Genomic DNA, 18,364 nt, shown 5'->3' on the forward strand with positions numbered 1-18,364 from the left:
ATTCTGTTGCATTAGTTGAGGGTGATAGAAATCTAATAAGGTACAAATGTAGAAAATAAGTGAAAATAACAAGTTCTAGATAGATTATAGGGTATTTATTCACAAATACTGAAGGTGACATTGAACAGAGTCATATCATTCTGACATTAATAATATTCTTCTCAATTGTCAAAATGAGGAATGATAGGTTTTCAGTTCCAGAATGGTTATCTCTCATTAGTACTAGAAAGAACATGCTTGCTCACAGAGTAGCCAACCTGGTCAAGAGTATTTAAATGGCAAATGAAGGAAAAGGGAGAGAAATAATAAAAAGAATAGTGCCTAATATCACTTAGATAACTGGTGACTATGCACAACTTTGATTGTGATATGTTCTTCCCAGAATGCCCTTTCCTCCATTTTTCATGTAACATCACCTCATGATTTTAGAACAACATGATTTTTAGGCCATTTTCTCAGGGAAATTTTGACTTTTCCCCCTTCTACCTACCTCAACACTTCCTTAATCTCTACTATTCCTACTTTGGTTAGATCTACCCCCATCCAAGGGTTCTTACCTTGGGACTACTTAAATATAACAAAACACTTGTGATGGTACTGTTATTTATTTACCTTTGCTTCCCCTACTACAGAAAGTCAGTAATGCATAGTGGTTGAATATGAAGATGCTAGACCTACAGCCTGGGTTCAAAGCCTGACCTGGATCTGCCATGTCCTACCTACGGGATTTTACAAAGTTCCTTAACCTCTCTGTACCTCAATTGCCTCATCTCTCAGTTGAGGATGGCAATACTAAATAGTACGTATCACATAGGTACTAGCATACGAGTTAAAGAAGTTGATTCATAAGGGATTAGAATACTGCTTGGCATATAGTAATGCTGTATATTTAGCTATCGTTATTGTTACTAGTACTAAACCATAAATTTCTGGAATACAGGGATTCTCATTCCTCATAGAAGATGCAGTGCACCAGGAATAATTAGTAAATGCTTGCTGAATGCCTCGCTGTGCAGGACACACTCAGTAATCCATAGACTGGGAAGTATATGTGAATACTGGATGTTTTTACAGCAGATTAAAGCTAATGTGTCTCTCTGAATTGTAGTAACTCTGAATTCGTCTACTTGCCAGCAGGTCTGTGCCAGTCTAGTATACTGAATTGAAAATGTAATATTTATTGCACACTTTCTATGTGCCTGGCTCTGAGTAGACATTTTTGTATATTATCTCATTCAGTTCTGAAAACAGCCCCATGAGGTAGGGTCTGCCATTTTTGACACAAAACAAACAGGGAAATTCAGGTCTATGGAAGTTATGTAATGTGTCTAAGTTCACAATGACATAAGTAGTTTAGTCCAGGGATGTTGGAGTACATATGCTTGCACACATCACCCAGCCTCTCCATCTTTGGCAATGTGCCCATCTTTTCAGGTTGCAAAAAACACTCTGCCCCCAAAATATAATCTAGACGTTGGGAATTCCGAGAAGGAGGCTTGGAGAAGGAGATAGCAAGGCTGACGTTTGAGTAGGGGAGGGCTCAGGGCAGGGCCAAATCCTCAATGTACTGGGTAAAAAGGGCACTGCTTTTCTGAATAACAGAAGGTAGGCAGCAATGCACAAGGTATTCTGAAGATTGATCACAGTGCAGTCTTAAAAAGCCTCACAGGTATGTATCGTCAAAATGTGGGAGAGGGGGGATGGTTCTGATGATTTGGAACATGGTGGTGAAAGAGTATATTCTATTTATTTATTTATTTATTTATTTAGAGACGGAATCTCCCTCTGTTGCCCAGGCTGGAGTGCAGTGGCACAATCTTGGCTCACTGCCACCTCTGCACCGTCCCCCCACTACCTCCCCGCCGTTTCAAGCAATTCTCCTGCCTCAGCCTCCTGAGTAGCTGGGATTACAGGTACCTGCCACCACACCCGGCTAATTTTTGTATTTTTAGTAGAGATGGGGTTTCACCATGTTGGCCAGGCTGGTCTGGAACTCCTGACCTCAGGTGATTCACCTGCCTCAGCTTCCCAAAGTGTTGGGATTACAGGCGTGAGCCACCGGGCCAGGCCAAGTATATTCTATTTAAAAGCATGCTAAGAAAGGCAGTGGAATGATGTTGTATGTGTTTACTTTGAGGAAATCATGAATGGAAGGGTAGAAATACCTTTAATTAGACAAAGATAGAAATAGGGACAAAAAGTAAAATAATCTCTTGTGTGAAGATTATTGTTATTACTATTACTAATATTTATGGAGTGCTCATTATGTTCATGGCTGCTCTAAGCACATTGCAATTATGAACTCATTTAATGCTCACAATGGCCTATCAGCTAGGTTTTACCATTATCCTTACTTTACAGATGAGAAAACTGAGACATGGTGATGATAAGTGATATGCCCAATGTCACATGATTAATAGGTAGTGGATTGGAGAGTCTATAATAAGCCACTTGGCCAGATGAAGACAATGGATGCTGGTTCTCAACACAGATCACAAAAGTGTCATAGGAGGAAAGGGTAGTAAACATGAATGATTTCAACTCCATAAACATCTGCTAGTTGTATCGATTTGCAAAAAGCAAATATATGGCAAGTTCCCAAATTCTTGTGTTAATGACTACACCTCCCACAAGGTAGAGAAAATCAGGAAACTTGCCTCTCTGACTGACTTAGAAAAAGAGAAACTGGTGAGTTGAAGGTAATAGGAACCTTTAGAGGAAGTGAAGTATTTTATCTTAGAGTCCGTAAGTACCTTATAAGGCCAAAATCCCAGACTTTTGGAAAAGAGCTTGCTGAAGTAAAGTAGGTACAATTTCATGCCCTGGGATACTCTAATATCAAGATGAATTAAGAGAGTCGGGAAGTTATTTTATTTTATTTATTTATTTTAACCTGTTGAAACCAGTGTGTCTGTACTGGGTGTTCTCCATTCACATTCAGTTTGGATTTCTAAAGAACAGGTACTAAAATGAAGGGATAAAAACCAAAAATAAATAAGTTTAAGAGGGCACGATGAAAATAATGCTAAGAAGAATTATACCCCAAATGAGCCTGAGGCTTGAGAAAAAAACTGCTGAAGATGACAGAAAAGTACTTTTTAAAAAATATATTTAAACCAAGAAGAGCAAGGGTAGGAGAGACATGAAACCCATGAAATTGTTATTGGATGACTAATATCTGGGAGGCCTTCTCAACTACTGTACTAGTTTTCTTTGTGAAAAAGAATGATGATAGACTTGAAATGGTAAAATCAATATCAGTAACCATAAATTGAAGCTAAAATAGGCAAAGCAGTCATTAAAAGGCATTTGGCTGTTCTATAATAAATGAATTAAAATTCTATCCCAGAGTAGTGAGAGGTCTTGGAGATTGGATTACCTTGTCACAGTTGATAAAGTTTTAGCAACTGTAGTGTGGGTGAAGCGTGACAGGAGACTGGAGACAGCAAACATTGGCTTTAGTTTTCAAAATAAACAGGAAGCATATGGACTCCTTAGACTAAACCAAGAAACAGGTTGATTAAATACAAAATTCTAGAACAGGTTAATAAAAGCACAATTTGTGATCACTTAGGAAAAAAGTAGTAACCATAGAAGGCAGTATAAATTCTCTAAGCACAAGTTATCTTAGACAATCTCATTTCATTTCTATTCTCGATATGGTTATTAGGTTGGAAGATCAGTAAGAATGTAAGCATACTATATCTGAATATCAGCAAGACATTTGACAAGATCTCCCATAATATGGCTATGAACAAGATGGAGAAATGTGGGTTGTTAGTAAAAGAATGTTGCCTAATAGATAAATGTCACCAGTGGCATGCACAGAGATCTGACCCTAATCTGGTCCCATGTAACATCTGTATCAATAACTTACATAAAAAAGAGGGAAACATACCTAATAAGCCTACAGATGACACAATTCTGAGAGCAAAAGCAAATAGCTTGTATGGTAGAATTTGAACTCAGCAACATCTCCACATGCTAACAAGATGAAATCAAATTAGGCCAAATCAAGGCTCCAAATATATTTCCACTGGTATCTTAAATACCAAACACAAAATTGAAAAAGAATCAGCTATGTACTTATAGAATAAATGAAACATGGTTTAGCTTCAGAACATGTTAAAAAGGCTTTGGGGTTTAGTTTCGAGTGTTCTCAATGTGTATGGATAGTGTCATGTGGCCACCAAAAAAGCTGATACTAGAGTAGAAAGCATTAACCAAAATACATAATTAGAACAAGAGAGGTGGCTAATTGTTGGTCATAGCATAAAATCCCCAGTGAATCAGTCAAAATGACTGACTGCTGAGAGTCCCATCTAAGGAACATCAAATCTGCTCCCAGTCCTTCCTCAAGGGACAGCCATAGATGGCCATGTTGTTGCTTATTTTAATCACAGGACTTTTCTCTCCCCATAGCCTCAGTTGACTGCGAGAATAATTGGCAGGGCTTGCCAAAAAACTGAAACACAGCCTGCTATAAAAGGGATGAACTGGGTTAATCAAATTCCCTCTTAGGGTTTTGAGCCTACAGTGACCAAGATAATAACGCAGTCAGCAATGGGACATGCAGCTGAAGGGATGAGGTGAGAGGTGTGAGGAGGTACACTTGGAGTCATGTGGTGCAGTGGAGACCAGACATTGTTATGAGATAGTAGAAACTATGTGGTAGACAAAATAAATATTGAGCTGATGGAAAGAATAAGCTATTGGACAAAGAAAGAGACAGAGAGGAGCAAAAATGCAGAGAATTGCTGAGTCTTATTAATGCTAGAGATCTACAGGCTTTGCCTTTCCTTTGGGGATTGACCAGAGTTTCCCATGTTCTCAGGGACTGATAACACATACACTGAAAAGATGTTCTCAATTACTCGAGGCAACCTGAATGTCTTTGGCTTCTTGTAACCAGAGAGCCTAATAAGAACCCACACCTGCATTCAGCCTTGAACGTTACATTTCAAGAGCAGTTTGGACAAACACACTTTTAGTGTGTTCTAAAGGAAGAGACCAGGAAGGGAGATTGGAAACCAATTAATGTGAGGAACAGGTAGAAGGAACTGGGGAAACATTTAGCACAAAGAAGAGAAGACTCAGGAACAGTGAAGGGCTGTCAGTTGTAAGGGGAATTTTACTTATTCTGTGGGACCCTAAAATTAGATTTGAGAAAAATGGGCAGAGTTAAGAAGGGATAGATTTTGGTTCAAAAAGAACCTTCTAGTAGTTGTTTGAGGTGGAGTGAAATAACTTAGTCAATTACCTATTCCGGAGATATTTATGCAAAGGCAAGTGGCCACTTAGTAGGGATAGTAATGTTAGCTTTTCATTGTGTAGTGCTTTACAGTATGTGAGGCACTTTCTACTATGTTAGCTTGATTTTCCTAATTAGGAAGGCAGGCATTTGTATATTCATTTTTACAGATGAGGAGGCCGAGGTTCAGACAGGTTCTGTTACACAGTTCATGCATAAGTTCCTGGATACTCACAGTTACCTTTATTGACTACATGAGAAATGAACATTTTAAAGGATATATTTGAATAATTCTAGTTGATCAAGCTAATAACATTTCTGGCTTTTAAAAAATCATCATTGTGATGCTAAATATATATTCAAATGTACTAAAAAGGTACTCTGTTCACTCTCACATGAAAACTTATGTTCTTCTCTGCGTCTTAAGAAACTGAGACCAATTAATACTTTCCTTGCATAGATACAGAAGGTCCGTGGGTGCAGTTTGTACAAACATGCCTAGATGTACATTTCAAATAAGAATAATTTTCTTTCTCCATTTGCCTGAACCCATTCCCCACTCTCTCCCAGATTTCCTGTTATTTGGCTTTATAGAGGAAAGGAGTGTGTTTGCTTGTCAGAACTGCTACTTAACCATATTGCCCTGCTGTTTCCTCAGCTCTCTATCACTAAGCTCTGCAAATGAATTAAAAGTAAAATGAGGAAATAACCACTGTTTGAAAACTCCTTGAAGAAGATATACATTGTTCTTTGCATTTTACCCTTTACTCACCTTCCCCTTTCAATAAAAAAAAGAGGAAAGAAAAGAAAAGAAAAGATACAGGGCTGGGCACGGTGGCTCATGCCTGTAATCCCAGCACTTTGGGAGGCCGAGGCAGGCAGATCACAAGGTCCGGAGTTCAACACCAGCTTAGCCAATATGGTGAAACCCCGTCTCTACTAAAAATACAAAAATTAGCTGGGTGTGGTGGCGTATGCCTGTAGTCCCAGCTACTCTGGACGCTGAGGAGCCGAGATCTTGCTACTGCACTCCAGCCTGGGTGACAGAAGGAGACTTTCTCAAAAAAAAAAAAAAAAAAAAAAAAAGAAACAGAAATCCTATCACTAGTTCAGTTCTAACTGCGTTATTGTCACCATCAGTGCTGACTGCTATATTTTTCTCTTGGAATATAGCAGAAATCACTCTTTATGAAACCATTTAATCTGGTAAGTGATGGATGATACTGTTTCCTGGACATGGGTCATAGTACTTCCAGTTTGTTGATGGTGACATATTCTCTGATGCCATGGTTGGTATTTAATTTAATATGCTGCTAAACAACAAAAACAACAACAACAACAACTGGTCTTATGAGAGTTGACTAGTCCTTCTCTTTCCATTCCAATTCCCAGAGATCAGGTTAGAAGGTGATACCAGACATTGTTTATCAAGCGGTATATTATGCCCATTTTTTACATACAAATGTCTTTAGAAAAAGTTTCTGTAAATTGGATAGCTATAGGCAGAAGGAAACTGGACTCCTATCTCTCACTATATACAAAAATTAACTCAAGATGGATTAAAGACTTAAATATAACACCAGAAACTATAAAAATACTATAAGACAACCTAGTAAAAAACTCTTCAGGACATTGGCCTAGGCAAGAAATGTTATAACCAAGACCTCAAAAGCAAATGCAACAACAACAAAAAATAGACAAATTTGACTTAGTTAAGCTAAAAAGCTTCTGCATAGCAAAATAAATAATCAACAGAGTAAACAGACAACACACAGAATGGGAGAAAATATTTGCAAACAATGCATCCAAGAAAGGACTAACATCCAGAATCTATAAGGAACTTACACAAATCAACAAGAAAAAAATACCCAAAAATTCCTGTTAAAAAGTGGGCAAAGGATATGAACAGACATTTCTCAAAAGGTGCTATGTAAGTGGTCAACAAACACATGAAAAAATGCTCAACATTACTAATTATCAGAGAAATGCAAATTAAGACCACAATGAAATACCATCTCATACCAGTCAGAACGGCTATTATTAAAAAGTCAAAAAACAGCAGATGTTGGTGAAAATGTGGAGAAAAGGCGATGCTTATACACTGTTGATGGGAATAAAAATTAACATAACCTCTATGGAAAACAGTATGGCAATTTTTAATAGAACTTCCATTTGATTCATCAATGCATTTCTGGATATCTACCCAAAGAAAAATAAATCATTATATCAAAAAGACATCTGCATTCATGTGTTTATCACAGCACAATACACAAGAGCAAAATCATGGAATTGACCTAAGTGTCCATCAATGAATAATTGGATAAAGAAAATGTGGTATATATACCCCACAGAGTACCACAGAGCCATAAAAGTAAATCAGGTTTTTTGCAGCAACATGGATAGAACTGTAGGCCATTATTCAAAGTAAGCTAACTCAGTAACAGAAAACCAAATACCACATGTTCTCACTTATAAATGGGAGTTAAACAACGGCTATTCATGGACATAAAAATGGAAATGATAGACCCTTGGGACTCCAAAAAAGGAAGGATGGGCAGGAAGTAAGGGTTAGAAAATTACCTATTGGGTACAATGTTCACCCTTTAGGTGATGGGTACACTAGAAAACCAAACCTCACCACTGCACAATATATCCATATAACAAACATGCACATGTATCCTCGAATCTATAAAAATAAAACAAAAATAAAAGTTTCCATTGTAGAACTAAATAAGGCACACAAAAAAACAAGGGGAAGTCCTTGAATTTCAAAGAAAATAGAATGCTATGTTCTATTAGTTCATGTTTTTCTATGTCAATATAAAGTTGTAATTTTTGATTTAAGAAAGTGACTAGAAATGATGAGTAATTTCTTTGTTAATTGTATCTAGTGCTAAAATCTATCATGATCAAGGGACCTAGAACTGCAAAGAGTAGAACTTTTATCACGACAAAGCTCCGAGGAATGAATCTAGAAAACTAAACATGTGAAGAAAAACAGGCAAACTTTTTTTCTCGAAAGACCAAAAGCTTAACCCTAAAGGCAGAATTTAGTGTTTAAATGTACACATATACTTCCATTACATGAGGCTGATCCTTTTATTTTTTTAAATGTTTGAAGGCAGCTTATTTTTTCAAATAATCTTACAATAAATAAAATAGAAATGATCACTCCTCCTCCAGTTGTGTTTGGGTTTTCCTGTAATACTGTAGTTTTTTAAACCAAGGGACAATTGCGTTTCACTTTGAGGCTTCAGTGACAGCTTAGATAATTGCTTTGTTTTATGTTTTTGTGAATATGTGACAGCAGGGTGTTTATGTATCTGCGGCTTCATCTTTTCACGTGTATCTGCTCTGGTCTGTGTCTGTGGCTGGATCTAGATGTGTGTGTCTGTTTGCACATCTGTGCCTGTGAAGGAGTCTTCCTTTTTGCCCATGCATCTGGGTATGTATCTGTTTGTGCATTTGTGTGTCTCTGCAGATGTGTGTGATGAAATGAGTTTCTGCAATCAGTGGAACCATCCTCTGCCAATACTTAAGTTTAGTGGGATCAATAATAGCTTAAGTACCTGGTCTCCAATGGTATGTTGCTGTTCAAGACCCAGCTGTTATGCAGATGAACTGAATCCTGCGTGCTGGTTGGGGGAGCTGGAGCAGCTGGGCTGGGCTGGCTGCGGGTAGTCATTGATCTCCTCTGAAGAGAGTCCGCTGCAGGGGGTGGCTTCCTGGCACAGGTGCAGGCATGAGGAGGCGGAGGTGGCGGCGGGAGGGGTCTGAAGGTGAACTGGTTGTGTGGGCTGCTCTGCACATCTAAAGAGGAGAGAAGAGAAACACAAAATAGAGACTTACTCTCCCACTTGGCAGTCAGGGAAACTAGCACGACAGACTTACCAGGATTTCAGATAATAAAACCTGTGGGGTGAGGGAGGTTGTTTTAAGTTCAGTCTATCTGTAAAAATGCCACTTAACTTACAAAGGCACGTGCAGCATGCTTATGAAATTTAAAACATTTGCAGTTGCATTTACATGTAAATTCTTTAGGGCTATAGCAGCTAAAAAGTAAATGAGGCCGCCTCACACCATTTGTCATAGTTTCTGCTACTGAACAAATAAATCACTAACAAGACACCAAGTTACAGAATAGAAGTGAGCTGATTTCCATCAGTTGCAAAATTCTCACTTCAGAAAATACTAGTAAAAGGCACAAATTTGTTGCAAGGAAGATCATTTGGCACTTCAAATAAAAATATAAGGCCACCTTCTGGCTTACCTCAGGAAAGGATGTGAGCTTGCCTATACAGGAGCAAATCCATATTTTAGAAAAACAGCTCACGAGTGTGTCACTTGGCTGTGTGAAACTAATCTCTTTGCCAGCCCCCCCAGCTTAGAGTGTTATTTGTAAAAGGTAGGCTAAAAGGAGTTTGTTCAAGTTGTTATACATATTTCCATGGCCATGCAAAGCACAGTCTGCACCTTTTTCCCTTTGCCACACCTTTCTAGGAGCTCTGCCATGTTAGCAGCAGCTTAGGCAGCAGGGAAACAGATTTTTTTCTGCTGGTTTACAGAGGGGCAGCCTGGGACAGCGGTCCTCAGACTTCTGTTGTTGCTATTGTTTGGTATTTTTCCACCGTTTTCCTGACAGGCACACGTAAAGACAGTGAGTTAGAATTTGGCCCATGAGAAATACCCCAATTAAACCCCTTTAAAAAGAAATCACTATTGTAGCTGATAGCCACCTCTCTTCCACAGGAGAAACATAATAGATGTCAAGTGATTTCTTGTAACACCAGCACGTTCTAGATAAACTTTGTAGACAGCATGGCTTTGTCCCACCTCCCAAATGACTGAGAGTTGAAAAGCAGAAAAACGCCAGAGGCTTTCGATACCTAGCAAAGGGCTCAGCTGGTTTGTGCTGAGGCCCACTTTGCAGTGGCTGATCACAGAAAAAAAAAATCACTTCTTTCAATCTTTTTACTTCAAACTTGAATTTTAAAGACATTGGCATGGTTTTTATTTTTAAAAACAATATTACTCTCCCAAGAGCATGACAAATTCTTGGCTGTATTTTCTAGCACAGGTGGCTCTCCCTTTAAATAAACTCACTATATGAAAATCTGAATTGTACAAAAGATAGATAGAGAAGGGAGTGGTGATCATTCATTTTATATAAAGGATTCCTTTAGATGGTCAGCTATTCTTGTATATTTAAAAAGAACTAAAATGCTTCATGAATTTCCTAAATCACCCCCATTATTCCAGGCCCAGCTCAAATCCCATGTCCACTAAAAAAAATCATCACAAATACTTAACATCTCATTAACTTTTTTTAAACCTCTGGGCTCATACTCATAACCATAACTAGAAGTGTGCTTTCCATTTTGGGGACTCAAAGAAGCACAGAATGTTGAAACCCAAAGGACTTTGGAGATGCTCTCATTTTGCAAATGAGAAAACAGGTCCAGGGTCACTTGGCAAGTTAGTGGCATGGCCAGGACTAGGTACTCACATCTCCTGACTCTCTAGCTAATGCTTCATTCCCTGTATTGCAGATCTCTGTAATATGAGTTCTCTTTTCCCTCATAAGATTTAGAGACAAAGAATTGTCCACATTTTCTTGATTTTTCAGTTAGGTTTATTATGTCTACTTCTCTCTTTGACCATGACTCCTTAAATGTAGAAAGGAAGGCATTGTGGTGTAATGGTATGCAACACAGCATAGTGGAAAGTGCAGAGGACTTGGACTGGGATGTATGGCAAATCTGGGTTTAAGTTCTGCATCCACCCTTTAGAAGCTTTAACCCCTCACTTGTAAAATAAGGATAATAATAGTAATCTCTTTTCCCAACAATTAAATTTAATTCATGTAAAATGCACTTGAACATGCATTTTGTTGACTATTTGTTTATTGAATGTAATAAAAGTGTAAAAGTATAAAATTATAAGACTGGAAGAAATCATAGGGATCATCTAGTTAAGCTTGCCTCTCTCCACTCACCATTTTACAGATGAGAGATCCAAGACTCAAAGAGGTGAACTGATTTGCTCAAGGTCATTCAACTTGTATACTTTTTCCTGCCCATGCCAGATAATTCCTTTACTCTTTTTCTGCACGTGCTTTTGTAAATTAAGTGACATTTTAACAGATAGACTGAACTTAAAACTCTCCCCCACCCCCACAGGTTATGTTATCTGAAATCCCAGTACTCTGCCCAGCACTCTTTCCATTATGCTATTTCGGAACATAAACATGACTCTCTTCTATGACTTTAACATTTACTGGTTTTGCCATAAATTTGACCCCTGTGTTGGCAATATTATAGCACCCCCATCACATCCTATGTGTTTTGTCTTTTCTCCCAAAATAGACTGCATGTTTCTTAGAATAAGGTTTCCTTCTACTTCTCCTGTATGCTGTATGACATTGAGCAAGATCTCTAAAATCTTTTGCTAGTAGAAGAGGGATTGACTGGATCATGGGACCCAGATAACCACCTCTGTGTTTCCTTTGGCTCTCATTCTGTTGTAGCCACTTGCTATCTATTCAATTGACAGACAAGTAGGTTTTCCCCTTGAAGATTTAGTGGAATGCCTCCCAGAGCTATGACAAAGGACAATGATACTCTGAAGAAGGTACTTAAAATGATGCCCCTTCACGATGTGAAAAAAGCACCAGTGACACACTACAGATCTACTGTCTAATGCCACTCGTGGGAGAGCACTTAATGACCCGAGGGAAGGGAGGCAAAAGGTGGGAGTTCAAGGTTAGAAGAAGAGGAGTCAATTTGAGGTCTTGTGTTCAGAACTCCTCTAAACAACATGTGTGACAGCTACTAGCTTAATCAGTAGGGGTTTCTGTCAGCACAGCTGTGCAAGAGAACGGGTTTCTCTTCAGTACAGTTGTTCCAAAGAAAAAGAATATCTCATTAACATCTAGATTTATTTCTTGCTAGATTACCTCAAAATCTTTGCAACTCTATTATGAAAAATGATAAAAATTTTACTTCATTGAAAAGTGCAATCATAGTATTATTATAACATTTCTGCTGCAGGTAGAACGGCTTTGTCTAGTCATTTAGATTATCTACATATAATGCATATCCATATAATATATATGGATATTTTGATTTTTATCTATTTTACTGTGTATTTTTATTTCCACATTTCAAATATGTGGAAGTTTCCCTACTAGTTCATATTGCCTTTAAACGCTTTCACAATATTGGATTGTTGCACTGAGTGGAATACGTCCAGACCTCAAGCCTTTATGAAATGCAAATTATCTCAGATTCATTCTCCTTTTCACCTCAGGAAAAAGATGGGGAATGCACTTGTTCCCTCCCAAATGAAGAAATTTAATCCTTGGGCTCCATGAAATGGGATTTCCCAACATTAAACACCAATGAAAAATACATTAGTGTTCAGTGTCAGCAGCTCTAGAACACCAATTCTAGGGGTTTGAAAGTCACATACACTCACTTCCAAATATATGTGGCAACCATGCACTTCTGTGCCTGAGAGAGAGGAAGGCAGAAGAGGGGAGTGGTGATTATGCAAATGTAGATATCCAGACATACTTACAAAGCTTTCTGAAAATAAATTAAGTTTTCAGATGGAAAGGTCTAATTCACATAATATACTTGGATAGTAGCCAGTTTCAGGTCTGAGGTCCTAAAATAACTTGGTAAGATAATTTCTCAGGAGCAAAATTCCTCCAAACTGTAGATCTGAGACATTTTAAGTGTGGCAGAGCTGCTAATAGAAGTATAAGCCTTCAGAAACAACATCGCCTCTGTCTCCAAAAGGTAAGTGGAAGAAGAAATGTGTCACGCATAGTTTTCCCCCCCGCCTTTTCTTTTCTTTTTGCCGATAAACCTTATTTTGGATAATGTGTTAGAGAAAGTTTTCACAAGAAATTAGAGTATCTCTGCTCAGAAATACTGTGGCATCTTATCAGGGTGTCTATCAGGGTGTTTTGTCCCTTGCATTTCATTAACACATACAGTCAGTTCGGCTACAAGACAAAGCATGCATTTCTGCAGTTCACTGCACTATGCAAAATCACACATAACCAGAGCGTTACGGAAAAAATGAGGTTAGGGATGCAACATTCAAAAACATAATCAACGACACATTAAAAAAAGGAACCTAATAAGAATGACAGCATAGTTTTTCATATATTAATGGTTAAGGGATACACAAATGCCATACCAAATATGACACTTTATCTTGTGAAAGTGGGTGTCAGAAGAGTTGCAAATTGTGAGTTATTGTGAAATGGTGAAAAGGAAAGTTATCTGACTAGGACGGAAAGTTCTAAATACCAGATGTGGATGGGACAGGCTCCTATCCACATGTGGTGAGCTGAAATATCTGATGGATATTTCAGGTATATACATGTGCCCATTTTGTGTATTCTTATGCAGTTCATTCTGCTGTATGCAGTTTTCTGCATTCATCTAGTGCTTTTAACAGATGGAATTGCGCATATGCAAACGCAAAATTTGTCTTAAGTTCAAACTGTTCTCAAACATCCCAATACCAAGGGAACAAATTAACCTTTATAAAACAAGCGCTATAGCAGCATTGGCTGTACACGCAAAATAATTTTCTGTAGGTATTAAAAATAAATATTGTCAGTATTACAGTAATGCCAAATAGATAATTTTTCTTGAAAAATTTGAGCAAAGTAGATACATGGCTAGTTTTTCTGAAATCCATGTACTAAATTGATCATTCTTTTCTTTAGTGACACTCTGACAGTACCTTCCCTAAATATTTTTTTTTCCAAGGTTACTATGCAGTGTATGTTGTCAAAAGGGGCACATATATTCCTATAGCTCTAGAAAAAGGTCACAGAGAGTCAGAAATCACGTCTGTACTTCCTGGTCTTACTACGTGTTTCATTATCTCATTGGCCAAGGCTAAGGGTAGCTCCACAATTCTTTATCTACAACTATGGAATCAAAGAATCTCTGAAAAATGAGTTTGTTTTTCCCTAACTCATTGGGTGACAAAGCCTGACCTGAAATGCTTTGAGGATACTTGTGGTCTTAACTTATTTATCTAATTTCATAAATTTTGGTGGCAAAGCCTGACCTGAAGGGATCTGAGGATATTTATAGTCTTCATTTATTTATCTTATTTTGCGAATTTTCATACATTTAGCTATGAAAGTATTAATGCATTTTATTAAGGGGTGCTGGCCCATACCTCACTCTGGGTGGGTGTATATATAATATACAGTATACGTACAGCAGCACCTTTGTAAAATTTGAAAAATTCTAAATTCTGAAAAACGTGGACCCCAAAGGTTTTGGACAAGGGATTATGGGCCTCTATTAGTATTTAACCACCTTCCTGAGCTCTTATGAGGCAATATTAATTAATGTCTCTGAAGACCATATAATCTACATGTGCAAAGAACATCAGATCACCAAGGGTTATTGCCATACTACTTATGTCAAATCTCTCAAGGCCAATTAGAAGCCTTTGGTTCCTGAGGTTGTTTTTCTGAGCTGCTCTCCCCTTCTAGGCAGGAGTAGAGGTAAAAGGAAAAGGCTTAAAACAAAGAGAAGATATTTTCTTAGTAATATTAATTATTACTACTAACTGAAAATGTATGTTACTACTTAATAGTATTTTACCTGTCACAAAGAGCTTTTGTAACTTGTGAGCAGGTAGTTTTAAGATTTGCATGTTATGGCTAATATCCATTAACTTCATAGTGCTCAATGATCATCAAATTAGACTTAAGTGTATCTGGCTATGGACATTTCTGTTCTCAACCTCGTAATTATTATTAGAGGCTCAAAGAATAAAAAAGTAAGAAAACTGATTTTCAGAAGAAAATAAACAATATAGTTTATCACTTTTCTGGCTCAAATAATACTGCTTTAATATTAATATACCAACATCCTTTATTAAAAGCAGATTTATCAGTTAAATAAACCATTGGATTGAGAATGTAAAATAAAGTCTATTCAATAGCTAATGCTTAATAAATACTTATGCATAAATGGGCATGTGCATGAGTGAGGCACAGACAACAACAGAAAGAGTTAGAAGGAGAGAGAAATAGAGAGGAGATTTCAAAACTAAAGCAGATGACTGCAGGAGAGCAGACACAGAGGCTCTGGGGGAAAGCTAACAATAAATTACAATGTTTTCTAGTTTCCATGGGCTCAATCTGGTTCTGGATTACTGCATTCTGCATGGCTCCCACAGCCCTGGATACTATTTACTGTTTTTCAGATTGTCAAGTACATCCCTTTGAGGACTTTGAATGGCCCTCTCACTAAACCTGCAGGTAAGATATAGTATGCTGTGTTAATTTCTGTCAGTTAGGTTGATCTTTGTTACAATCACTGGAAATAAAGGTCAACAATAAAGCACCTACGAGCCTTTGACATGTTTGTGCTGAAATTCATGTTTATATTTTAGTCTCTCTATAAGCTGATGCTCATCTTTAGAGGGAGTGCTGGTCTACATCCAGAAAGTCCAAATTCTCTACTTTCTAGTTTAATTAATCTCTTTTCCTGTTCTCCAATTTGTTGTGCAAGCATAACAATTAGTCAAAGATCCACAAAGCAGCCCTCGTCCAGCCCATTTCTTCCTGTCTCTGTTATAGAGGGAATCCAACTGTGCTGTACACTGTATTGGCTTTACATAGTACAATCAGCCAACCTCAGGCATAATACTCAATACTTCTGCCAGTAAGTGGCTGGTTTGTTAACTCAATCAACTCTCTGACATAGGTTAAGACAAACAATCCAGGACTTTACAATCAAGAAAAAAAGAGAGGGCTGTGGTAAATGCCATTTTGTTTAAATTATTGTAGTAATTGCTCAAACTACATAATTTTCTTGATTGTGAAAATACAAGATGGATACATCTCTGCTAATATTTGCAGAGTAGTCTGGCAATGTTAAAAAAAAGAACAATGAAGCCAATATATTTGTTATCTTAGAAAATTGTCATTTTTCTAAGTAAAGTGGCAAAGAGCTCTACTTTATAGTACAATTTGGAATTTTAAATGCCAATATTTAAACATTAGTATATGGTATCAGTTAGCAATTAAAATTAGTGGTTGGCCAAAGCCTTTTCACTATAGCCTTGAAAGAAACTGTTATCTGTTATGTACCATGAAACATGAAGTAGAAAATTGCCCTGTTTTATCTTATGTTGACAATGATATTGTGGCTTCTGTTATTAGCCAGTGAAGTATATCAAAAAGAAAATATAAAAAAGTAATGATCCTTAAAAATTTCATATTTAGTTTATACTCAAACTAAAGTTTTATGTAGGTATTTCAATTATTTTCAATCTTCAAGTTCATTATTTATTTGCAGGTAAGTAATGGAGGGTTATGAATTAATTGACAGTGCATCATTTAATGAATTAGCTAATAAGAGATATCCTGAATATTTATAAAGTTTTCATTTTCAGGGCTTTATTTTTATTACACTATTACAAATGGTCACCCTGTATTTGTTCAAAAAGCAAGGAATGAAAATTTGTTCTAATGTTATTTATAAAGATGAAACTTAATGTTTGAAGCACAAATCAGGAAAACATTACAACTGTGTAAAGTTTCAAGAAAAAATATTTTTCAAGCTACCATATGTTAAATAGTGAGGGCACACTATATTAAGAATAAATGAAAACAAAAAGCAAAAGTCAAAAATTCTAGAGTATAAAAAAAGCATAGAGGCTAGGGAAGCCTTGGAAAGGTTTCACCCTTGTCCAATTTTTTTCAAATAGAAGCTGAAGAAAATGTTCTCGTAACCACCGTTGTCTGGGTATTTGGCAAGAAATATCCCCTGTACTCCATGGTTCCTCTTCACTAGCACAACTTTAAGAACAAAGGGCACCCATGGACACCTAATGGAGTGATGGAGAGGAACCCTGGCATCTGTACTTGGGAGCTAAACAAGTACATATCCCTCATCTGGGACAATGGGAAGAGATGGCACTATTATAGCAGTATTCACAAGACCCAGAGGATTCTCAAATTTCACTCATATTTTGGCCCTTTGCTCAACTATAGGATCAAAACATGCCAATGTTTTGCGGTCACCTATTACTACAATAGAGGACTGAAATTCACAAATTATTTATTTTTAAAAAGTATAGATGAGTGGATTCAGGGTGATGCCTCTAATAGTGCCACTCTCACTGAGTTGCATTTGGATGTGCTTTCTTGGATGGGAAAGAAAGGGGTTGGGGTTACAGCTAGTGACAGGAATTGGGTACAACTCTGATCTTATAAGCAATTGTCATAGGTGATTTTCATATCCATATGCTCGTAAAGTGATTCTACTCATACCATGGGAGGGACGAAAGTTTGCTTATCTTTCCCCTCTGAACAACAACAAAAAAGGAAATAGGAAGGATTAAAAAAAGAAGTCCTGGTATTCTCATATGAGCAACATGTACATGTTATTCAAATGTGTTGGGGCCAAAACATTTTTTTTTTCAGAATTATGATCTTAATGATTGCTGGTAGAACACTACTGGCTGCCACCAATCTTTCTGTCTGACATCTAATGGGCTACTGAGAGAGCCTCCTAAGAAGTATGAGCAGGAAAGTAGCAATTCTGTAGGAAGGAGAGAAAGTTTTATTTCCCCTCTTGCATTGAAGCTATGCATACACTTGTCTTATATCAGGATCTGAGTCTGAATCATCTTTATATCTCCCACACACAACCAATAACTTTATTCAATACAAGTTTATTATTTTGTTTATTTACAAATCTAATTAATTTGAGTGAATTCAAAATTTTAAAGTTTGAATTCAATCAAGTTTTATTTTATAAAAAAAGTTATAGCAACTGTGGTGGGTGAGAGTGTGTTATGATGCCAAATAACTGATTTGACTGAATTACTCACATTCCTAACAGCTGTTTTGGCATTGTGTGGGCACAGCCTGTATCTGAAAAGTTTTCTGCTTGAAATGTTCATTGATTGATTCATTATTACAAATTTCCATCTTCTTGTTTTTCAACATGGCATTTTAGTGAAATGTTAAATAGAGATATTTTTGGGAGATATGCCAAAATTACGACCTATTACTAAGCCTATCTTATAAACTTCGCTTATGCTAAGCTATGCATA

At 37.2% G+C, this 18,364-nt stretch overlaps 1 protein-coding gene across 3 annotated transcripts in view; it reads right to left on the bottom strand.

Moving 5' to 3' along the window:
* The window catches only part of TENM1 (teneurin transmembrane protein 1), an 845,979-nt gene that overhangs the window by 354,892 nt on the left and 472,723 nt on the right, over nt 1-18,364 (bottom strand). For all 3 annotated transcript variants that reach the window (XM_015443786.4, XM_065538348.2, XM_065538349.2), the window contains one exon: nt 8,821-9,061. In XM_015443786.4, the coding sequence (XP_015299272.2) occupies nt 8,821-9,061 (241 nt within the window). The remainder of the gene's footprint in view (nt 1-8,820; nt 9,062-18,364) is intronic.

Source organism: Macaca fascicularis, chromosome X, assembly GCF_037993035.2.
Source record: "Macaca fascicularis isolate 582-1 chromosome X, T2T-MFA8v1.1".
NCBI lineage: Eukaryota > Metazoa > Chordata > Mammalia > Primates > Cercopithecidae > Macaca > Macaca fascicularis.